This window comes from Canis aureus, chromosome 6 (assembly GCF_053574225.1).
Source record: "Canis aureus isolate CA01 chromosome 6, VMU_Caureus_v.1.0, whole genome shotgun sequence".
Taxonomy (NCBI): domain Eukaryota; kingdom Metazoa; phylum Chordata; class Mammalia; order Carnivora; family Canidae; genus Canis; species Canis aureus.
The window spans coordinates 36,222,118-36,246,480 of NC_135616.1; the positions used below are offsets into that span (position 1 = coordinate 36,222,118).

A 24,363-nucleotide genomic window follows, 5' to 3' on the forward strand; every position below is an offset into this window, starting at 1 on the left:
GTAGCCTTTCTCATCTCCCTCCCACTCAGAAACTGCTCTTGCTGCAGAGCTGGCCCTTTGCAGCCTCCTCAGAGAGTGGCCACCAACTGGGGACTGGATGCCCTGGGCAGAGGAACAGCTCTGCTGTGAGGTGGCCCACACTTGGGGTGGTTCTCTGCTCCTTGTCGCCCATTGACCTTGTGGGTGCGGGCTGGGGTTGGCCAGTTGGAGCAGAACCTCTTGAGGATGTGCTGCCCACTGTCCTTAGTTTCAGGTCTCCAGGAAGCAGGAGACCAGAGTGTCCTTGGAGTGGAACAAAGTGTTGGAATTGAAGAATTCATAGGGAGCCTCTCATTTGGCTCGTTGTAAGGATAAGAAGGCCCGACCTGTCCAGGGTCACCCCACCAGGGGGTGGCAGGTCAAGAACTAAAACCCTGGGATCTGGGGGCAAGGGGAGCTCTCAGTGTCTGGCTGGCACATCTGATTCCCAGAGGGGTCAGAGGTGGGCCTGTTTTGGAAGGTTGAGCACAGGGCCTACCCACAGCAGTGAGGCCAAATGCGGGGTTCTGGGGCCCCTTCTGCTCCTGTCTCCTGGAGCGCCTGTCCCTCTGGTAGGGTCAGGCTGGTACCTGGGAGTGGGCAGTGAGGACAAGTGTTGGGCAGCTCCAAGCACTCGCCCATCTCGCCCGGAATCCTAGTGCTGACGGGGACACCCAGAGACAGAGCAGGCAAAGCGTGCTTGTCTTTCCTGCTACCACCCTTCCTCTGTCCCCAAACAGCCTAGTTTCCACCTAAAAAAAATCACTATTTATGGAGCTTTTATTTAAGAGTTATCTAAAACCTTCTCAAACCTGACTTTTGCCCCTGCCTCTACCAGCTCTGGGGGGAAATGAGGACTATAAATTGCATCCTATTGCATACAGTTGGGCTTCCTTTGATCTGACTTGAATTCCCCTGTGTTTGAGATCTATTTGAAGTACTGGGATCAGTGAATGAGGCTCCCTTTCCAGGGAGTGTGTGGCCTTCACCCCACAGGCTGGGAGACCAGCTCTAGCCTGGGCATCCACTTGAGACCCCCCAGCCCTTTGGAGCTAGCAGATTGCCCCTCTGAGCCAGTCTCCTGACATCCTGTCTGAGCGCTGCCACTGGTGGCTGGCCTGGGGATCAGCTCTGTCTTGCTCGCTCACATGTGCTTTCTCTCTTTGGAACATATTAATTACCTTTATTGTTAGTCTGTGGCTTGATTTCTTCCTCCATTATAAAATCATGTAAAAAGAAATTTGGAAAATACCATTCCTAATCCCATCACCCAACAAGACCATGGTAACCTACTGATGTACTTCCTTCAAGAATTTTTCCCTAGGCAGATGAGGTCTTGCGTAGTTTGTTTTTTTTTTTTGTTTTTTTGAAGTAGAAGGTTAATCCCCTCTAATATGAAGGCTGTTTCCAGACCTGGGGCTCCAGCAGTGGCTTGCATGGAAAAAAAAAAAAAAAAAGAATCACAGCAGCTATTCATAGATGGAATTTTAAAATGATGGGTCAAGTAACCACTTGCTGGGAGCTGGCGCTAGGCTTGATGCCTTGAAGCATGTCAGGGAACTCCTGCTTAGAAGGGGTGTACACTCTAGGTAGGGTGGCAAGATCTACCCAAGTAAAAAGTTGGGTGACATCACAGGCATTACATCATCACAAATGTCACAAGGCTGCTTGGGGGAACCTTGCCTACTGAGAAGCACAGAGATGGATGACACCTTCAGCGATCCAGGGAGGTAAAGATCTGGTGAGGGGGGCAGAGAGGCCTTTCTGGGGGAGGCGGGTTGGTGGCTGAATGTTGAGGTGTTTGAAGATGGATGTTAGGAAGGGGGGCTGTATTTCTGATTGGGGAAACATCCTTGGGAGATATTTGGAGGCAGGAAAGCTCCAATATGCATAGAGGCCTGCAAGGAGCTCAGTGAGGCAGAGGTCGGTGGGCTTGAGTCAGATGGGAAGGGTTGCCTCTGTCCTGGAAGGAGTAGGGAGCCAGGGAGATAACAGAACAAGGCACTATGATGGATGATTCAGTGGAAAGCGGAGGAAGGCAGACAGGAGGAATCTCAGGTCGGCTTCCAGGAACAGTGAAGAGGCCATTGAGGAAATGAAAGGGGGAAATCTGCCAAGGGGTAGCTCTTGCCTTTTGCCATCTCTTGGCCATACCTCGGTGCCTGCCCAGCCAGATCCGGTCTCAGGCTGATCTGATTGGCTTCACCTTGGCTCACTGCATCCATAACGATTGCCTAGAGGAAACACAACATCTACAGAGGTGAAACACTCAGTACACAGAGCCAGGCTTCCCAGATTCAAATTCCAGGTCTATCTCATGAAGGGCCCACCTCACCCTACCCCAAGCCAAGACCGCCAGCAATGCACCTGTAGCCAAACCCAGGTAGGTATTTTAGCCCGCTGTAGCCAGGGAAGGCACACATTCTGGGACACAAGGGGCACCTCCAAAGGGGGCATTATGGAGTTCGGGGGCTGGAATTAATCCTTGCACGGTCTTGATCAGAGTTTGTAAACTAGCGGGTTGCTAGAAACAGTCAGAAGTCATATCTTTAGAACATGCCAGTCTGTTCGGAATTGCATCCGATCAATTTGCCTGTGGTCTTATCTTGGAACATATGGGTGTGAAGGAGCTGGTGTCAAAGCATTTGAGCTTAGTTAGTCTGTGCTGTGCCGTTTATCTGTTTTATGAGTCATTGCATGGGCCTTTTTGTAAGTTGTGGTTTCTGTTTCAAGTCTGAGTTCCTTAGGCACTGCCTACCTGCCCACAGAGCTGTTTCCTACTCCATGTTTGTCCTTGGGCAGGTTACTTGCCCTCACTGTGCCTTGGTGTTCTCATCTGTTAAGAGGGAGGGAATAATAACAGCAGCCATGCCATGGGGGCCTGAGGATTACATAAGATAACATGTGTGAGGCAGTGAACAGTGCCCGGCACACAGTGGGTGCAATATGCATGCCCGCCATCATTTCAAGTTTGGAAGCAAACTTCCAAGATTGAGAAAGAGAAATGTTGATGTCCTGTACTGCTCCCAAAGAAAGGCAGTCTGCGAATTCATTTTCCACTGAAGGGGAGGGGGAAGAGGCAGGGTGATAGGAGGTACCTTGACCATAACCAGATGGTGTCTAAAGAGGCAGCCCCCGTGATCTAGAACGAGCAAGTCCTGTTTGACTGGTGTGATCTTCTGAGGAGTGGAGGGATGGAAGGATGTTTTGAGTTTCGAGGCACATCTATGTGCAAATGAGGGTGGTGTCACACTCTTCCTTAGTGTAGCCAAGGACAGTGCTGGAGAAAATGCTCGAAAGCAATGGCATTATGGAGCCTGAATTCAATAAAGAAAGAATTGTCTGACCCTGGGTCGCTAAGTCCCAGGGTGGAGAGCTTGAGGGGCCATGGGTTGCTGGTGGCATCTGACTAGGGTGGAAGTTGTGGCACCCTGGAGAGACCCTCTCCCTCCCCACAAAGGGCGAGGGCCTTCGACCTCTCATTCTTCTGTCTTGGTCTTAGTCTCCCATTTATTTATTTTTTTTTAAATTTTTTTAATTTTTATTTATTTATGATAGTCACAGAGAGAGAGAGAGAGGCAGAGACACAGGCAGAAGGAGAAGCAGGCTCCATGCACCGGGAGCCCGACGTGGGATTCGATCCCGGGTCTCCAGGATCGTGCCCCGGGCCAAAGGCAGGCGCCAAACCGCTGCGCCACCCAGGGATCCCTTAGTCTCCCATTTATAAGACAAAGGATTCAGAGAACTTTCAGATTCCCTGTTTTCTTTGCTCCAAGGCATTCTGGAGATGATGGTCATTTTTCTCTGCACAATATTCCCTGAATACACATGCCACTATATATGGACACTCGGTTGTTCCTAGTCTTGTGAACATCTCCATGGACTTGTGCGCACTTAGCTGTGGGATGCCAGGTGGGGTTTCCATGGACAGGAGTTGTGGCTTTGTGATTTTCATGGCCATCCCCAGACCCCTCTCCACAGTGGCTGCACCAGTTATAATCTTACTGCCAACTTGTGGGCCGTGCTATCTCGCTCACGTGGTTGGGGTGGTAGGTGCAGTTTCTTGATGATCTCCCCAAGATACCTACCACCTCTGAGGCTTCATGATGTCAGAGTCCTGCTCTGCTGCTCTGCTGGTCCCACTTCTTAAGGCAGCCAATGCTTAGCTGGGGTTGGCTTCTTGTCAAGCTCCTTTCCTTGCACTTGTTTTCTGCTTTCCACCCAAATTTCAGAAAGGGAGGAGAAGAGAGAGAAAGAGAGAGAATGAATGAGAGAGTCCCAGGTGTTCAGTGTCTCACCAATGATGTGCCAGCAACAGTCATCATTCCAACTTCTGTGAACACACACTTTGCTTCCCACAGGCAGTGGGGAGGAGGAGAAGAAGGAGATTGGAGGCTGTGTGTGTCCTGGGGAAGGTCAGAACGCTGGGGCTGCGAGACTGAAGAGTGAGCTCACTGCCCAGGCCTTTGGTGAGGGATCACCATTCTTAGGTCCTAAGGCTCCTGATACTTCATGGTAATTTCACCTCAGGAAGGTGCTGGTAGGGATGAGATCTTGGTTGTGACCTGGAGCAATGCCCGGAAACACTCAGAGCTATCACCAACAACCATTCCAGGGCTTGGCTGAGGAGGAGGGCCTCTCTGACAAACAAATGGAAATCTGTCACAAAGGAAGTGTAAATACAACTGAGCAAGGGGAAGTGCCTCTTGTCCCTCCCACTCTTGTCATTGGCACAGCACATGGCAGGCGCACTTTTATGCATCATTTCCTCAATTGTCTAGGCTGAGGAAAGTGGTCAGCAAGTAGTCCCTGGATTCTGCACATGTGCCTATGTAATGTTGACAGGACTCTCTCTCTCTCTCTCTCTCTCTCTGTCACACACACACACACACACACACACACACACACACACACTTATTCTTTTATCAAACATCTCCTGGGCACCAGTGTGTGCCAGATGCTGGCTGAGCATGGGTGGCAGATGACCAAGACCCTGCCTCCACCCAGGTAAAGAGTTGCTTAGACAAAGCCTTTTGTGGCAAAGGACAGGATGGGAAGTGACAAGTGTCATAAACAAGACGGGCAAATTGCATCCTGCAGATCTCTCCTCGTTCCCAGTGACAGCTCTCTTAGTTTGCATTCCCTGAGCACCCAGTGATTTTAAGGGAGAGAAGCAGAGTAGACAGGAGAGGACAGCTTCACGGAGAGGTAAAGCGAAGCTCGCAGGCAAGAGCTTCAGGTCCAGCACTGGCTGCCAACAGGGTCACTGGCAAGGTGCTGGGGGTTGGGCCAGTTTTCCAAAAGCTGAGCACTGCAGGGGCCTTGGCTGGAGAAAGGAAAAGAGACATTTATTTCCTAGGGGCCTCTGCACTTGGCCTTTGGTGGTGACATAATGCCACGTGCCTATCATTAATAGGCCACGTGCTTCTGGATCGGGAGATCATTTCTCATTCTTGCAGTTGACAGGGGGTTGCATGGAGCCATTTGCATTCTCTTGCCAATACCCGTTTACCACGGATGCAGTCATTTCAACACACGTTTGTCAAAGTGCCTACTGCGTGCTGGCAGCGAGCCAGACAGTGGACGTCCTGCTTCATGGGGTTGACGTCCTATATGTGTCCTCAACTGTGGCATACCATCCATCGCAGGGAGGCTCACTTGGATCTTAGTGGGGGCCTCTTGAAAAAGTCTTCACATTCCAAAGGGTTGAGGCTGTACTGGTGGAATCTCAGGCACGGGTTAGGTATTTGGGCTGTTCACCCAATGTGACCGTGAAGAGGTGTGCTCAAGAACGAAATCCTTGCCTGTTCGTGCCAACGTGGATGGACCCAGAGGGCATTATGCCACGTGAACTAAGTCAGACAGAGAAAGACAAATAATACCATGTTATTTCACTCACAGGTGGAACCCGAAAAGCAAAACAAGTCAACAAACAAAACCAAACAAAAAGAAACAGACTTAGAAATACAAGAGAACAACTGGTGGTAACAGAGGGGATGGGGGGTTAGGGGACGGGTGGGCGCAATAGGTGAAGGGGATTCAGAGAAGCAAACCTCCAGTTATAGAGGAAGAAAGTCACAGGGATGAAAAGTGCAGCTTAGGGAATACAGGTAATGACATCTGACTAACTTCGTATGGTGACAGAGGGCAACTACCCTTAACATGGGGAGCACTTCCTGTTGTATATGTGGTACCCCTGAAACGAATAATAATATTGCATGTGATATATGCCTTAACTAGAGGGGGGTGTTGTTCGGGGAAACCAGATTCAGCCGAGTAGCCGGACGTGCCTGAGGTATGGCCAGGGGCTGAGCCATGTGTGTCTGTGATCTTCACATCCCCTTGGTCCCAGACTCTTGGTTGCCCACTGGGAGGAGGAGGGCCCGGGGGACCATGGCGTCCAGCCCCCTGGAGTGGCATCAAAGATGCCAAGCTCCCTGGGCTAAAAGCCTCTTGTCAGCAGAGTAATTGGATCTGACTTGCAGCAGGCAGGGAGCAGAGGTATTCAAGTCAGCCGAGCTATTTTTAAATGCCCTCTCTTCCCCAAGTGCAGATCTCAAGCTCAGCGGGAGAGAGTGGCTCAGCTCGGAAGCTTGGGAATCAAAGCACAACTCCTCACCTCTCAACCCGCACCCCCCGCACCCCCACAAGTTTAACCAAAGTTTAAGTCTCCCCACCCTCGTCCTGCAAAATCTCATCTCTTATCGGATTCTGCTACGACCACGTGTCCTGGTTTAGGGAAGGGTGGACTCCAGGGGCCATGGGGTGGAAGGGACATATCCTGGTTTGGGCTGACTGCCCAGCTGCCGGAGGCAGGCCAACGGCCCTGGTGTCTTGGTTGCCTGGCAGCCCCAGAGGCTCACCACCAGGCCAGCGGGCAAACATGTCCCTGCCCGTCTGCTGTCTGCCACTGTCTTTGACTCTTGGTAGCAACTCACAGCTGCCTGTCGGGCTCTGAAGACAGTGGGAGCGAGAGCAGAGAGCAGGTGCCCTCCTGTCACACATCTCTCTGGGAGCTGAGCCCCATGCTGCGTGCAGCCCAGGGTGGTGGAGACGGCTCCAGGGAGGCCAGCCTCTCAGTCCTGGCGCTGCAGAGGCCCCCTCCTTTGTCTGGTTCTTCCCACTTGCTGCACTTCAGCTCCCTAGCAACACACCCCCCCTCGCCCCCTCCCAACCCCCAGCAGCTCCAGGGTGGATGGCAGTGAAGTGCTCCCCTGCCAGGGGATGCAGGGAAGACAGGAAAGGAATTGTTGGTGGTTGACAGCCCCTGACTCTTGGGGAAGGACAAGGTCACCTCAGGGAGGAGCTGTGATGGCGATGGAATTGCTGCTAGCAGCCACCATGGAGGGGATGCCTCTAGATGTCACACCTGAGGGTCATGTACCGCTGTGCCCTGTCACAGATGAGGACGCAGAGACCCACAGGGGAGCCCCCTGCCAAGGTCGCTGGCAAATCCTCCCTGTCTCCCTGACAAGGATCCTCAAACCCCCAGCCAGAGTACTCGAGGCCTTGGTTGTTCAGCAATTAGTGAGGCTTCGGCTTCAAACAGTGCAGCTCTCTGAGAGGCTGGAGGTGTTCCAAGCATCTTTCTGCCTTAGCTGGGGACAGGCGGTGGGCAGGGGGGGGGCCTATGTAAAAGTCCTGTAAAACTTCCTTGCTTGGGGTGGCAGGTCTTGAATTGGGTTTTCAGAATTGCTTGGTTCAAACATTGCAAGCTGGGAACCCCAGCAGGACCTCTTCTCAGAGAGTGACATTAGGATAAGGTGGACTGCCTCGACCCTTGCCAAGGTGACACCCAAAGCAGCACCTTTTCTGAAGCAGTGTCACTCAAGCCCAGCCTCATCTCGAAGGGGGCTGTGTGGTGACACCGAAGGTGCCCTGGGAAGACCCTCTGCACCCCACAACCTGTCCCCTGGTGCCTGAACTCACACCACTGGATGGGCTTCCATTGGCTCTGCAAGCAGTTCTGAGTTGTGGGTTCTGAGTGGGGTCAGAGGACCATCTGTGGCTGTGGAGCCCCCCAGAGTCCTGAGGACCTGAACCCCAGTACTGTTTGTGTTAGCCGTGCCACCTGGGGAAATGTGATGAGCCTGTGTACCTCTGTTGGCTTATCTTTAAACTGGGGAGATGGGGAAGGCCGATCCTAGGGGGAGGAGTAGGAGCTGCAGACCCCGTGGGCTGCCCTGGGGACTGGGGTGAGGAAGTGAGGACAGAAACAGGGGCGAGGACAACACAGAACATCCACCAACTTGCCCATTTTGCTGTTCTTAACACTAGTATTATTATTATTTTTAAGAGATGCTTCCCATATTTTGAAAACCACACAGGAAGAAAGGATGTACGCAGAGAAAACCACGCCCCCCCCACCGCCCTGACCCCCGCTTGGGAACCACTGCCATCAGACCTCATGTTGCCTTCCAGAAATCACCTGCCATGCAGACACTCTAATTGCAGACCTTACCTGACGTTACTGCTAGACCCTCAGGCTCTTCTGTGACCGTTTGCTATGACACCCTTCAGGCCAGGCCTCCCAGTGGGGGTCTTTGTACACTTTCCAGAACCCCTTACCCCAGCATGTCTTATCTGAACCCATGACCACCCTTGATGTCAAGATGGCAGTATCCTGAGGCCCCTTTTGCAAGTTGGGAAGCTGAAATTCAGAGAGACTGGGCTACTTGCCTAAGGCCACACTATGAGTAAGACTGACTGGACTTGAATGCACCTTCACCTGGGTGCCAGGACAGAGGTACCCCACTGCTTTCTTGAGGGAAAATGCTCCATTCCCCCTTTTTGTGTTGGGTATAGAGCAGCTATTTAATAAAAAATGATGGACCTGGTGAAGCAGGGCTGCGTGTAGCCCTTGGCCAAGAGGCAAGCCTAATTCCGGCAGGCCAGGGAGCAGGCTGGAACATACACACACACTTACCCCTCCCACACACACACCCCTCAGACTCCAGAAGGGTGAGTGCAGCATGTGGAACCATTTGCTCCTCATGGCTTCCCTCGACTTGGCAGAGAGGGAGGGGTACAGGGGAGCTGGGAAGGGTCATGAGGCCATATTAGGTTTGTTGGGGGTCACGTTGTACCCAGTGAACATTTTCACTCTGTGCTGTCACAGCACTACAGATGGAGAGCATGCACAGCACTGCTGATGGGGACATTGCACAGTGTTGCAGATGAGGAACATTGCACAGCACAGCTGATGGGGAGCATGCACAGCATTGCAGGGGGAGCATTGCATAGCATTGCAGATGGGGAGCATGCACAACACTGCTGATGGGGAGCATTGCACAACATTGCAGATGAGGAACATTGCACAGCATTTGCAGATGAGGAACATTGCACAGTGCTGCAGATGGGGGACATGCACAGCACTGCTGATGGGGAGCACACACAGCGTTGCAGATGGGGAGCATTGCAAATTGGGAATCTGCATCAGGACTGCAGGAGAGTATGTGTGGGATCAGGCCTTGATATAAGCACCTCTAAAGAGCCTTGGCAAGATGGGTCTTTATTCTTGGCTCATAGACACCCCTCACTTCAGGTGACACCTGGAGCCCAGGAGATGGGAGCAGGGGCAGTTTCAGGGCCTGGGAGAGCCCTGCATCTCTGCAAAGTGTCCCCTTCCCTGGGCCAGGAGGAGTGTAAGTGACATCAGTTAATGCTGTGGGAAACCGAAGGCAGTGACCTTACCTATGATTAGCTTATGGGGGCATCCTCATCGATGTTCTTGGCCTTATTTTGATGGTGCAGACAATGAAAGAAAGAGAGGCTCGGCAGGAGGACACTAGGCTCTAAATCCCCAGCCCTGGGCCAAGTGATGTTGGTAAGTCTCTCTAACCCTCCAAGCCTCAGTTTCTTCATCTCTAAGATGGGGCCAATCCCCACAATTCCTTGTGTTGGGTGGTTGTGAGGGTCAATTAGGGAAGTGCTTTTCTAAGAGGTGACACGATGCACTGACAATACTGTCGGCCTCACGGAGGCACCGAAGTGGAGCTCCTGAGGGAAGTAGAGCACCTGGGGTGGAGGAAAGATAAGCAGGGAGGCCGAACACAGTGCCCGAAGCCCTGGGAGCGGACAGCGACCTCGGATGGCAGAGTCAGGACGTGCTGTGCCGCGCCAGCTGGCTACTCAGGGCTGGGGGACTGCCCTCAGCCTTTTTGACTTTGCTGTTGGCGGTTTTCCCTGCTAATTAACATGTCATGGGGGTGGAGAGCAGGAAAAACACAACACAATTGATTTGTCTCTTTGCCAGCACATCTGGGGAAAGGCTGGGAGTGGGAGGTCAAAAAACAGGCTAAAAATCAGTGCTTCACATTCTGGAGGAAGCCTGTGGCTCTGCGGGTTTCGGGTCTCCATTGCTGTCGCTGGTGAAGGCACCCCGAAGTCAGGTTCGACGGCGGACTCTGGGGGCAGAGAGGAGGCACTGAAAGCTGTCTTGGCTTTGTCAGGGGAAGGGCGATGCGGGGACCTGGCTGGTGCTTAGGGGGCCAAGTGAGAAGTCACTCACGCATCTACGCATCCATCGCCCGTCACCCGGTGAGGGTTCATCCAGCCGGCCCTCTCCCAGGTGCGCCGGGTGTTTCAGGGAGACGTGAGGCTTTTGCTCTCTAGGCATCCAGACTAACTCAACCCTGAGTCCCCGCATCGACGAATGGCAGCATCATCTGTACCAGCTCGCTGGTTTCTGTAAAACCACCCTTCTAAAGCTTGGCTTCCAAACAACTGTTTCTTCAGCTCCCGGTTCAGTGGGATCATAACCTGGGTGGAGCTCAGTGGGGACCTCTGGTCTTCCCTGGGCTGGGCCATCCACCTGTGGTGGGCTGGGATGGGCTGGCCTAGGATGGCCCCAGCCAGGAGAGCTTTCCCGGCTCCACGTGGCCCTCATCCTCCCGTGGGTTAGCCTGGGCTTGTTTATGTGGGAGAAGCCAGGATCCAAGAGCATGGAGATGGGCAACGTCTCTTTATTAAAGCCCGGCCTCAGGACAGGTGTGATGTCACTTTCACTACATTCTATTGGCCAAAGTTAGACACGTGGCCGAACCCAGCTTTAAGGGGTAGAGGGAAAAAACCTCTGCCTCTCCAAGGGATGAGGGACAAATCCTGCCTACACCCCCAGGGGGAGTTGGGGGCCACTGTTTTGAATGGTCAGTCACACAATCTTGGTCGCACAGGACTGAAGCTCTGGAGTCCTTGCCCTCTGCCTCCTAGTCCATGTCTAGTCCATCAGTGAATCTGGTTGCTTCTACACCTGACATATATTTAGAATCCGACCACCCCTGCCTCCCTCTGCCACATTCCCACCCATCATCTCTTTCTGGGCCCTGCTGCTTCTCTTTTATTCCTATGGCTTGTTCTTGACACAGCAGCCAGAGCGAGCCATATCTTAGCACTTCCCTGCTCAGACACCCCCTTTGGCTCCTAATTTCACTTGGAGTAAAAGCCAACATCCAATAGTGGCCAACAAGAGTCCACGCCATCTGTTCTCTGATCTCCCAATATCCATCTCTCCTTAACTCCTAGCACTCTCCCCTACCTCACTCTGTTCCACCCACACTGGCCTCTAGATGGTTTTCCGAGTGCCAGGCTTCTCTCACCACAGGGCCTTTGCACTGCAGACCCATTTGTGGGAAAGCTCTTCTCCCAGATATCGTTTGCTCAAAGCTCAGCCCTTCAGCTCTTTTTTTTTTTTTTTTTTTTTTTTTTTTGCCCTTCAGCTCTAAAATGGAAACATTCCCCTTCTGTTCATCCTCCTTCCTTGCTTCAGTTTTCTCCATGGATCTTATCAACATCATCACTAAATGACACACTTTTTTATATATCTACTTAGTGTCTAGACCAACACTGTGCAACAGAAATACAATGTAAGACATATATATAATTGGATTTTTTTTCTAGCAGCCACAGTAAAAAAGTGAAAAGAAACCGGTGACATTTGTGTTAATAATAATCCATGATTTAATTCAATATATCCAAAATGTATCATTTCAACATATAATTCGTTTGAAAGTTGTTAGTTTTTCATTTTTGTTTTTACATGATTTCATTTGTACTAGGTCTTCAAAGTCTGGTGCATATTTGACACCAGCGGTCTGTATCACCGTAGACCAGCCATGTTTCACACCCTGAATTGTCCTATGCGGTGCCAATACCAGATAATACAGAATGAGACCCCAATCCCACGATGGCGAGGCTTTTCAATTGTTTTATTCAGAGCTGCATCCCTAGCACTTAGAACAGCGCCTGGCCCATGAGAGGCACACAGCAAATATCGGGTGAATCAGTCAAGTTTGGAACCAAATGCATGTAGGTGGCTGGATAGTCTGAGACCCAGCAAAGGGCTACTTACCGTCTGCCTGTCTTCATTCTCAAGCCTGCTAGGCAGAGCTGCGAAGGAGGTAAAGACAGACTTCCCCTCCTAGCCCTGCCACTTCATTCAGCACCTCCGTGCTTCTCCATCCTCTCTGGACACACTGAATACTCCGCATGGTCACCCACGCTGAACATCAGGGACTTCACGTGTTACCCTCTTGGGGACAATTGCATCCTAAAAGCAAGAGTGTCAGGGAGCAATGTTTAATCCAAGGCATCACCTCCCTCCCGGGAGCTTTTGGCTCCAGTGGAACGCTATTACTGGGCCGTGAATCTCTTCATTGTCCCTGGGTTCAACCCCAGGAGTAGGAGGCCAGCCGCAGTGCCTCTGTCGGCAAGGAGCCCTGGGGTGGCCTGGTGCTGGGTGCCCTGTCTGGAGCATGCCAGGGACCATGCCATGGACCAACTGTGGACCATGCCTGTTGGCTTGATGGGGAGAGAAGGGGGCTTGGGAGGAGTGGGTGCAGGGCTCATTCCCTGTGAGGCACCTTCCCTGGTGGGGTGGTCTGGTGTCCACCCTGCCAGGTGAGCGGAGCCACTACTGGCTCATTCTGCATAAGGCAAGGCTGCAGCCCAGAGCTATGAAGCCAGGTGCCTCCGTTGGCCTCCTGAGGGCTTGTATGGGACCCTCCTCCATGGGAGCCGGCGTAGTCTGGGCCTGTGGGGCTGGCTCTTGGGCCAGCTGGGGTGACCTAATCGAAGGGACGGTGGCCTGAAATAAGTACACAGGAGACCACGTGATGAGCTGAATGCCTGGGGAAGGCCAGTGGGTGGAGGGAGGCAGGGGCTCTCACAGACCAAGCCTGTGGCAGCCGAGAGGCCAATAGGGTCACTGGAGGGGACCTGAGATGGGCCTTTGCTACTGGGGAGGCATCTGGGGTCCACTAGTTGTGAGATCCCTATAGCTCTGCTTTTCCCTAGGCATCTTCTCCCTCCTCCCTCTCCCTCCTCCCTCACAGTATATCCCATCTGTCCTCCCAGCCTTCCCCCCATCTCCTGTGCTCCCTTCTCCCCTCCCCGGTAGTTCAACCAAAGGCTTCTGTCCCTCCCTCCTTTGTCTCTGTCTCGCTCACACACCACACCCCAGGGTGCTGGCCGAGGAGGCGCCCACGAGCAGTAAGTGCGTCTGGCTCCCTCTGAAAGCAAGCAGATGCCCACCCACTGATGCGACTTGATTTCAGGAGCCTGGGGAGGCCAACGACTCCCCCAGTGCCTGGCCCCCCTGGCCTCCCTCCGAAACCCCACAGTCAGAACTGTGATCCTGCCAAAACACACCTGCTTCTGAGGAAGGCCCTGGTCTAAACTCTATCTACACTCTTCTGAGGAGGAGCATGCGGGAGCACTTATCAGAGCAGAAAGAAATGTCCTGCTGGGAGCCGGGGCACAGAGGAGTGGTGCTCCCCACAGCCTGTCCTGGGCGCTCGCAGGGCTGCTGGTCACCCCTGTGTGCATGCAGCGTGTGTTCTGTGAACCCCGGTAGGAAGCGTCCCTCACGGCAGCTAGCTGCACCTGGCCTGCCTGCCGGGCCCGGGCAGTGCTAGCGCCACCACGTCCAGGTCCAGGTAGCGCCCTAGCGCTTCGTGAAAGTCGTAGGGGTTTGGTTGTTGTTTTGAAGAAAATTTACTGGAGTATGAGGAATGCGAGAAGAGCACGTGACTCGTGACCTAGGCGTCCCTGCACGAGGTTTACAAAAGTGAACCAGTGCCATCGGCAGGATGGACCCCTACTTCCCGAGGCCAGGAGCGCAGGAGGAGGGGTGTCATGCTGGGTCTGAAACTTCTTCTTCTGCGTGAGTGGGTTGTGGTTCACAGCGACCACCTCGCAGGCTGGGCCACCCGCAACCAAGCTGGACTTGCACCTGCCTTTCTGTCCGCGATGCTGTCCATGGGCGTCCTTCGGGCAAGGCACCCAGGCTAATGTGCTGGGGGCACTACCAACGCTCTTAGCAAGGTGCTACTTCCTACGTGTTCAAATGTTCATATTCATTCATTCATTCATTCATTCACTCATTCATTCAGCAAGGTCTTACTATACATTAGGATCTGTGCCAGGCACTACGAATATAGGTAAATGACATAGACCCAGGCCCCGCCCTCATGTAGTGAGGTCCCCTGACCATAAATGCCCTCCGCAAAATGCCCTCTTATGAGTGTGCTGGGAATGTTTTTATAGCCTTCTTCAGCATTGGATGGAGAAAAGGCATATCCTGGGATGGATGATATCTGGAAGACAGCCCTATTCTCCATAGGTGGTTTTTGTCTGCTGGGCACTCTGTTCCAAGGCTCCCTGCCCCTACTCCTGGCCACCCCCCCGCGGGGGGGGGCGGGTAGCAACAGGAACTAAACACTGGTCTTTTGCAGCTTGTTGGAAGTATGTGATTTAATTGTCTCCCTTCCAGGGCAAGTAGGCTTCCTTAGGATGGAAATTCCCCTCCCAGCAGTGGTTTGAGAGCCTGGAATTCAGTTCCTTGGAAGAAGCTGAGCTTTTCATTAGGGATCAAAGACTGGCCCAGGGGAAGCATTCACAGAGCTGCTCTGGGCTGGGGAGGACCCCTTTGGGCATATCACTTCCTTCCCAGGCTCTGTTGGTCTGGGAACCAAACCCTGGAGAGGGAGGAAAGGAGATCTCTAGCAGCCCAAAGAGCTGAGCTGGGGACTAGGCCTCCTGGGGTTGATCAGACCAGAGCAGAAGAGGTTAAACCAATTTACCTGGGTGAGGTAAGGGAGCTGGGTTCTGGTCGGATGGCCCACTTTCCCTCTTTTTCATCTCTGATTTGTCTGGTCTGCCATCAAGTACTCAGCTCCTGAAGTCTACCCCGGACTCCTGGTCCACGGTTCAAGACTCCCCACAACTTATTCCCCCTATCCCCATCTTTCCTGTATTGTCTCCCCAAGTGTTGTGTCCTGCGTCTGACCGGATCACAAAGGATGCGTTTCTGGTCATACGGATCTTGGATGTGGCCCTGGCTGTAGAAATCAGTGTGGACCATTGGGAGGCTCAGCAGATGCAAGAATACTGAGCTGTATCAGCAGAGGAGAGAGGAGGCCCCTGGGGGTCACATGGAGTAGAACAGGGAGTCTGACTGGGGGAGAGGAGGCCCCTGGGGGGCTCACATCTCCTCCTCGCACCCGGACGCAGGCCTCCACACTTTGCCCTGCTATGGAAGCACCCAAGGGGCTGGGAACATGGGACAAGCCCTTGGCATTTTCTTGGACCAGTGGGGAGGCCCAAGTGGACTGGACCATGCTTAAGAATCTCAATCAGCATGGCTATTCCTCAGCCTGTCTTGCCTCCAGGGGCACCGGCAGCCGGTCCCTTGTGTCATGGTTACCTCCTTAGGGAGGAATATGCTTTCTCCTGGGAGCATCTGGGGAGACAGAGGGGGGTGAGGCAGGGGAGGTGGGACGACCTGGCTGCAGTAGATCATTCCCAATCAGCGCCTGCCCTGGACTGGTGTGTTCCCCTCTGCGAGTACCTTGTGGGGACATGCATAGGCATGTGGAGACTTGGGTGCTGAGAGGGGGATCACAGTGCTCGAGCAGGGAGAGAGCATGCTCCCGAGGCCCCCAGCCCAGCTCAGATATCACTGCCCCGAAGCCCTTGGATAGGACACTCCACATTTCCCCCTTTGGGGCTCTCGTCTGTTCCACAGGGCTAGCCACTCTCTGAGGATCACTTAGCTTGAATATTCGATGATTCCACAATTCATTGAATATTCCTATTTTCTTACTAGCTAAAAATGTAATCTTTACCTTTTCTGAGATAAGGAGGGTCTCTCTTCTTCCTTCCTTCCTTCCTTCCTTCCTTCCTTCCTTCCTTCCTTCCTTCCTTCCTTCCTTCCTTTTCTTCCTTCCTTCCTTCCCCCTTTCTTCCCTGTCTTCCCCCATCTTCCTTTTTCCTCTTCCCTTTTGTTCTCTCATTATCTATTTCCCTCTCCCCTCCCAAACCTTGGAAGATTCCTAAGCCCCTTCTAAGAACAAAGGGCATCTACTGCGTTGTATTTGCCCCAAAAGCACTCACTTCACATCTTTTTTGGGAGGTAAAATTTGCCCAACAATGAAATGTCAAGTAGAAGAGGGGAACACCACAGTGAAATGGGGAGGGTATCTCCTGTGGCTGGGAAGGCCCTGGAACGCTCTGAGGGGACAGGCATCTGCCCCGGGGTAGTCCAGGCTATAGTGGCATGGCAGTCTGAGTAGATTGAGGAGCAGAATGGCCATAAAGGGCTGAGGCAGGCAAGGCCCCTGAGGGTCTGGGAGGGGTAAGAGGGAAGGTCACACGGGGCAAGGAGAGAGAGAGAGAGAGAGAGAGAGAGAGAGAGAGGCCAGGAGGAGGAATCTGGGCAGGGAATGCTCAGAATTGGGCTTTAGGATAACGTGGTAGCCCTTTGGAAGGTGGGTTTTGAAGGTCAGCCCCGGGCTGCCCTGCTTCTCACTGCACTGAGCCTGCTTCAGATGCTGGGCATCACACGGATCCCAACAGAGGCTGCAGCAGGAGATGTGGGGCTGGGTTTCCAGTTGGGGGCCCTTGGGGGCCAGCACAGCAGTCAGTCCACAAACATCTTCTGGTGCTTTCCACTTGGCTTCCCAGGGAGCAAACTGAGAGGCCTGGTGGGAAGAAGCTCATGGCCTCAGGCAGCTGAGACCTTCTAGCAGGTGTATAGGATCACGTGTCGTCATTGTGGGTCACAAGTCTAGGAAACTAAGGCCCAGAGATGTCTGATGTCCTGTCTGGGTCTGACGGCAAGTGGAGGCACCCTGACCTCTAGGACTTTGGCTTTGAAGCCAGAGAAGACTGGTTTGCTTTGCTGCTCAAGAGCAGGCTTTTTGGAAAGGAGTCAACTCTGACCCCAGCCCAGGCTTCTGGGAAAGGGCTCAGTGGGGACCAGATTTCCAGCTGTTTCCCATCCTCTTTCTCCCCCACCCAGCCCTGGGACCCTGAGGAGGGAGTCTCGGGGCATCCCCTCCCTTCTGACTCTGTGGGCCCCGCTCAGCACCCCTCTCCACCCCACCGCCTATTCTGCCTCCAACTCTGAGGGAGGGTGATGCTGGGTCAGTGAGCTGTGGGACAGTGGGAACCTGATACCCTGAGAACTGGCCGGGAGAGGCTGGGACGCGCCAGGCCGGCGTCCCCGGAGACCTGGAGGGTTTGGGTCCCGTCTTACGCTCCCAGGGTCCCATCTCTCTGGGAGGAGCAGGGGAGCTTCCCTGGTCAGCTGGGAGACTCTGCCCCAGGGCCTGTGGGCAGCCCTTGTGCCCGAGCCACCCGCTAGCAGCTGCTATCACCAGGGGCCCCTGCATGCGCAGCAGCGCAGGGCGAGGAGGTGTCACCTTCCCACCATTGCCTTTGTCCTGTTCCCCTTCCCTCTTTGTCTGAGGGTGTGCAGGTGGTGTCTTTGGGCCCTGGACTCTTGGGGATGACAGCTCCTTTACTTCAGGGCGAACATGTTGATCCAGAGGAGAAAGCAGCTAGAACATTTCTCCCACTCAGGAGGCTTTCTGCTCTGGAGAGCTTCTGTTAGGCCTCATGGCTCTGCTGTCTCCGTCACTGTTGCTGGTACTCTGACTCGTTGGCCTAGGCCTGGCCCTGAGGCTGCCCCCTGACCCCCTCCAGGCCCTTGACTGTGCCCCTAGGCCCGAACTCACAGACTGGCCTCGTTTCTGCACCACCCTCCTCCTTGGGAGGACCCCTCATGGCCACCTCTGCTCAGGAAGCCTCCTAGTTCCCTGGGCTCTGTGCCTTCCTTCCTGTTGACAATTTGCTTTCAGGAAAGACCTTGGTTCAAATTTCTGCTCTGTCCTTTCCCAGATAAGGGTCAGTGAGCCTTTCAGAGACTTGGGGCCTCTGTCACTGTTACCTGTGCCCACCGTGCCCCCAGCCCTTAGCCCCAGAGTCCTTGGCTTCCCCCCACCTTTCCCTCCCCTGTGGGGCTGTCCCCAGATCCACCCACTCTCCAGCTGCCAGTCTGTTCGGGCTCCCAGCCCACGAGGCACAAGTCAGTCACCAATCCCCAGGCTTTTGTGGAGCACCTGCTGTGTCCCACGTGTGCCAGGTGGGTGGGCATGGGCGAGCCCCGCACCATGTGCTTCCCCTGCTGCAGCTGTGTAGGGCTAGACCGGGGCGGGGGCTCCCTCCCGAGCTCTGCCCCACCTTACCCAGGCCCGGGGGTCCCTCCGCTGGAAGGAGCTTGCTCCTAGTCAACTCTCAGCTACGAGCACTGGTTTTCTGAATTCAAAGATGCACACATTTTTCTTCCATTTCCAAAACTAATATGTGTCCTATACTTGGTGTGTTTCTTTGGTGGGGTGCCTTGTTGGTGGGAGCTCCTTCATGCTCCCCACTCTCTCAAAAGGTTATTTCACTCTTGCTGAAGCTCGCAATCGATGGCATTTCAGCCTTGAGGAAGTATGATAAGTGGATAGTGTAATCAGGGACATCTGGAGATAATTTTTTTTAACCAAAGGGAGTAACTCTAATGGGAAAAATTGTGGGTTGTCTATTGATGGGGGCATTTTGGGATGTAAGTGCTGTTCAGAAGTCACTGATCATTGGCTTGTCACAGGCCCAGATATTCTATGCTGAGAATTCACTGCTCCCATCTTAGAGACTGGTTAGAATAGCTATTCTCTGCTCCTTTCACAGACCCTAAATGACAGAGGATGGAGGAGAGCCCCAGGTCCCTGAATGGCTGTCTCCCAGCTTTAATTCCCTCCTGGGAAGGGATGCTAAGACTCAGAATCCTCTGGGGATGGAGGGAGAGGGACCCAAAGTCCCAGAATGGAAGTCAAAGGGGTTTTGCAGGTAGAAACTGCCTGAAATATGGGACAAATGGACACTTTGGTTCCCTTTTCTCACTTTGGTTCATGGACAAATGAACAGGCCGGAAGAGCAGACAGGGCACTTTCTCTTCCTTCCCAGGGCACCACCTAGAGGGTCCAGGTGGCAGGAGAGCACAGCCTCTTTGGGCTGGGGGGGTCAGTGGGCCCTCTTCCTAATGGGCCTTCATGGAAATCTGAAGACTCCCCTCATAGAGTGGGCATCCTGATGGCAGGATGCTGGGCAGCCTGGCCCACGCTGTCCCCACCAAGCCACAGCTTCCAAACCTGGAGCTCACCTGGTCCTTCCTGCCATTCCCGTTTCCTCTCAATTTCGAACCAGTCTGCCATCAACCAGTCTCAGGGCTACCAGTCTCTGGAGAGGCTGTCCCTCCCTCAGACCCTCTGACAATCAGCCAGCAGGTCTTCACTGAATGCCAGCTCCCAGATAGGTGCGTGGGGATCCAGAAACAGTAAGACACGAAGCTCAGCCAGCTGGGGGTGGCAAGTGTGAAGACACAGCTCAAGGTATCCCCTGCCAGGTGCCAAAAGAGTGGTGCAGATAGGGCGTTCTCCAGGAGCTCAGAGGAGGTGGTGGGCAGGGGAGGCATTTTGAGAAGAGCTAAGAGGTGACCTTTAAAGATGAGGAAGGCAGCTGGTGACACGTGAGCAAGGGCCCCTCAGTGGGAATGTGTGTGATGTGTCTGGAATTTTGGGTTGACCAGCCTTCTTCTCTTCTGATGGTCAGGCGTGACAACAGGTGGTGGAGTGAGGGAGAAGGGGAATCTAGTGTCTGCTTGCTCTGGCCAGGCTCTGGGATTCAACAAAGCCAGAATTCAATGGGCGGAGAGGCCCTACTTATCCAGAATGTTGGTAGAAATTACCCTTCTAGAAGATTCTTTCCTAGCTCATTTGAGGGCAGTCAGAAATTCTTCTTATTTTCATTTGGATTTATAAGTAGTTGTTTTTAAAAAATCTATCGATGATGTGCACATCATTTACAAAGTTGAAAAGCACCGAGACACAAGCTACAGGTGGTAATGTGTCCGCCCCTTGCCCTCCCCTCTGGCCCAATGCTCAACACATGCCCACCTGTCTTTGGGTATCTACTTCCCGAAATACATAAATTACTAAGTAACTTTCTAAATAATCTCTTATAATGCTATTTGTTGATTTTTCCATTTTGACATAATATATTTTATTCTTCTTAAGAGAGAAGCGTCCTTTTCCATTCCAACATAGTTTGTTAATGTTAGTTTTATTATTCATAGATAAATATTGCTCACTGCCGAAACAAGCAGTGCATAATAATTACACTTCCTTGCACAACTTTTTCTTTCCTTGGAGGTAATAACTACCTTTTATTTTACTTTATTTTATTCTTTGGCTGCCTTGCTTTTTATGACATTTGTATAAATTCTTACCAAATTCTCCATCAAATTGCAAAATTCCTTCAAATACTATGCTTGAGTGGCTAAAATCTCTCAGTAATCCTATCGTTTCCATCCCTGCCTCCAAGACACCCTCTTGGAGCACCCATCCTCCTGTTGTCCTCTGAAATGGTGGCTGGAGTCCCTGCCCAGCTTGGGAAAGCCCATGTCTTTCAAGTGCTTATCCCCTATTTTTTGCTCCTCTCTCTGGGTTTATGACTGAGAAAGGGTGCCGAGAAGGTTGTTTGTTTTGAGACCCTGCATGTTTGAAATGTCTTTATTCTATTCTCAGACTAGATCAATCAATAGTTCGGCTGGGCATGAGGTCCTCGGTTGAAATCTTCTTTCCCCTCAGTACCTTGAAGGCAGTTGCTCTACTGTGTTCATGCTCTTGAAAAATCTCATGCTGTTTGTCCTCCTGACTCTTTGTGTGGCCCCTGTTTGCTTTCTCTCTGGAAAGTGTGAGAATCATCTTTGCTCCTACAGTTTGGACACTTCACAGATTCCTCAGGGTGGGGTTCTTCTCCCATCTATTTTGCTGCACACTCAGAGAGTCTCTTCTATCTAGAAACTCAGATCGTCAGTTTTGGGAAATATTTTTTGCAATATTTTTCATAATCTCTTCCCCATTGTTTCCTCCATCTTTTCTCTCTCACTAGTCACGTATGGAACCTTCCAACCCACCCTTCTGTATTTATATTGGTTTTCTCCTATTTCTCATCTCTTGGTTTTCTTGTTCTGCTTCCTGGGAAATTTCCCCAGCTTTATCTTCCATTCTTCTGTTTTTAATTTCCAACAGCTCTCTTTCTTGTTTTCTCATAGCTCCTTTTAAAAAAGCTTCTTGTTTCATGGATCCAATATTTTATTTCTCAGAGAATATTCATCATAGTGTTTTGAAGTTTATTTTTTTCCTGGTCCATGTGTTACCTGTGTTCCTTTGAGTTCTTTTTCTTTTCTTCTTTTTAAAATTTGATATATTCTCTCTGTTTTCATCCAGGAGTCTTCCTCAGAGACTGGTTACCCTTGGGCTTATCTGTTCATAGTGATGAGTAGGTCACTAAAGCTGTCTGGAAATTGTGCATAAGTGTGTGTGTGTGTGTATGTGTACTTTTAAATTTATGGGCTTCATTAGAGTGGCCAATGGGGGAACCCAACCATTTTACTAGAGCACTCCCAACCAGAAGTATCTATAGAGCGCTTTCTGGGATCAGTTTCCAGTGTGCTAGGTGACAGTGCTTTCAGAACCAAGTGGCAGAAAGGGGTGCCCCTGTTTGAACATGCTGCTGCACACCTGCCCTCCTCTATTGGAGCCTGTCTGGCCCAGTTTCCCTACAAAATGTCAGGGTGGGGTAGGTAGTCCGTGCTTCCATGGGAAAGGGGAGAAGCCCCAGACAGAACTGGTCCTCATACAGACTTATAATGGGTGGCCCTCTCTCCTGCCTTCCAAAGTAGCCAGCACCTCCAATTCCTGGCCTTTCCAGCATGGGTGGAAAGATCTGTCCACTTCTTGTTGACCACCCCTTCGGTAGGTGTTGGGTTTCCGGTTTCTCAGTTCTGCTAATTCCTGCATCTGCTTTCCATCTTCCAAAAATCTGCTGACATCTGTTGCCTGCGCGTGTCACTTCTACTGTTCTCTCCGTCCTTATCTATTTATCTTGTTATGCCTTTGCTCTCATTTCAGTGGGGTCTGGAAAGAGCAGATATGTATTGAACCTGCCATGTCTGTCAGGAAGCCCCTGGAAACGTTTCTAAAGTGCCAAGTCCTTTCTCTCTCTTGTCTTAGTAAAGGACCCCCATGGTGAAAGCTGGATCATTCCCCATGGAGAAAATATTTCATTTTTATTTAAATAAAAGTGACTTTTTGGATTCTCCTTGCTCACAAACTACATGGGAAACAATGTCTGCTTGTTTTGTCTCTGGAAATCAGAGCTCCCTATGGGCTGGGTCCTTGGCTAGGCTGGACTCTGTTTTCTGCAGGTGGCATCTCCTAAAAGGGGCAGTAGGGCCAATGAAGTTGCATGGGAGGAGTCTAATTTAGGAAACCCCAACTGCCTTCAGGGGCCTTACAACGCCTTTAACAAGTAGTTCATTTTTCTGCTCGCTGCGCAGAACAATACCCCCCCACACCCCCCCCGCAGGCCGCACAGAGCCTCCACCTGCGCTGGTTCAGGATGGCCACGTGGATCTCAAAGCAGTGACATCGCTGTGCTCTGGTGAAGGCCCCCAGTGTTGCCAGCTGCGGGGCGTCCCCTTGGCAGGGGAGGGGCGCAGGGCGGGTCCTCACGGAGTCTTCTCTGTCCTTGCCTCTCCAGGTGCCCCCTTTCAAAGGTCTCAGCATCCTCACGCTACCTCCTGCCGCCACTTCCACCTGGGCCCCCCGCAGCCGCAGCAGCTGGCGCCCGACTTCCCCCTGGCTCACCCCGTGCAGTCGCAGCCGGGCCTCAGCCCCCACATGGCCCCGGCCCACCAGCACAGCGGCACCCTGCACCAGTCGCTGACTCCGCTGCCCACCCTGCAGTTCCAGGACGTCACAGGTCCCTCCTTCCTACCTCAGGCCCTGCACCAGCAATACCTCCTGCAGCAGCAGCTCCTGGAAGCGCAGCACCGCAGGCTCGTCTCGCACCCGAGGTGGGCGGGGCCGGGCCGGGCCTCGGGCGGGTCACCTGGGGGTTCCCTGGCGGGGGGAGGCAGCTTTTGCTCCAGTTAGAGGTGTTCCTTTCGGGCAGTGAGCGCCACCTGGACCCGACGCGGGTTTCCTGGGGAGCCAGTGTGTGTCCTTGTCACATCACCCAGGTGTAGGGATTGGGGCCGAGTACCTGGCGGTTTATAGTGCTCAAGGTGTGGGAGATGGGATCCCTTATGTCCCCTGCAGCTTCATGATCATCTGGTTCTAACACCTAAGTTCCCTAAGCAACCCCAAAGAACACAGCTGCTTCTGCCCTCCGGTCGGAAAGCCCATGGTCTGGTTGTGGGGGACCAGCTAAGAAACCAATGGAGAGTAAAATTAGACAATAATAGGTCTGAAATAGCTGTGGGACCCTGGGCAAGTCATATCACCTCTCTGAGCCTCAACTGTCAAGAGAATGAGATTACATCAGTAGTTCTCAAACATTTTTGTTTTAGGACCCTTCACCCTCTTAAAAATTACTGAGGATTACACAAGCTTCTGTTTATGTGGGTTACAACTATTGACACCTACTATCTTGGAAATTAAAACTAAGAGATTTAAAAATATGTATTAATTTGTTTAAAAATGCAATAACAAACTCATATGTTAACACCAATAGTATCTTTTTTGAAAAGGAGGTATATAGACAGGTAGTGAGAGGAGGGGCTTTTTTTTTAAAACATATTTGTAATCTCTTTAATGTTTGGCTTAATAGAAGACAGCTGTGTTCTCATGTCTGCTCCTGCATTCATTCTACTGCAGAATCGCATGCAGTTTCTAGAAAGCTTCACCATTCACTTGTGAGAGAATGAGAGGAAAAAAGCAAATAACATCCTAGTGTTATTATGAAAATAAATTTGACCTAATGAACCCCATGAAGGAGTCTCAAGGACTCTAAGGCTCTAAGTATCCATGACCGCAGGGGTTTGGGTGCTGGGGGCAAAGGTGAAGGTTGCAGCAGGTCGAAGGGAGGAGAGGTCACCATGCCTGGAGTGTGTAGGGAGGTCTTCCCGCAGGTGGTGCTTTTCCCTGGGGCGGTGAAAGCTGGGAAGAGTGTGGA

The 24,363-nt window shown here is 52.3% G+C and overlaps 1 protein-coding gene across 3 annotated transcripts in view; it reads left to right on the top strand.

The window, feature by feature from the left end:
- ARK2C (arkadia (RNF111) C-terminal like ring finger ubiquitin ligase 2C) overlaps window positions 1-24,363 on the top strand; it is a 105,176-nt gene that overhangs the window by 61,636 nt on the left and 19,177 nt on the right. For 2 of the 3 annotated variants that reach the window (XM_077900652.1, XM_077900653.1), the window contains exon 2: window positions 22,948-23,263. The exons of the other annotated variant lie outside the window; for it this stretch is intronic. In XM_077900652.1, coding sequence (XP_077756778.1) covers window positions 22,948-23,263 — 316 coding nt within the window. The remainder of the gene's footprint in view (window positions 1-22,947; window positions 23,264-24,363) is intronic. 3 annotated transcript variants of the gene reach the window in all.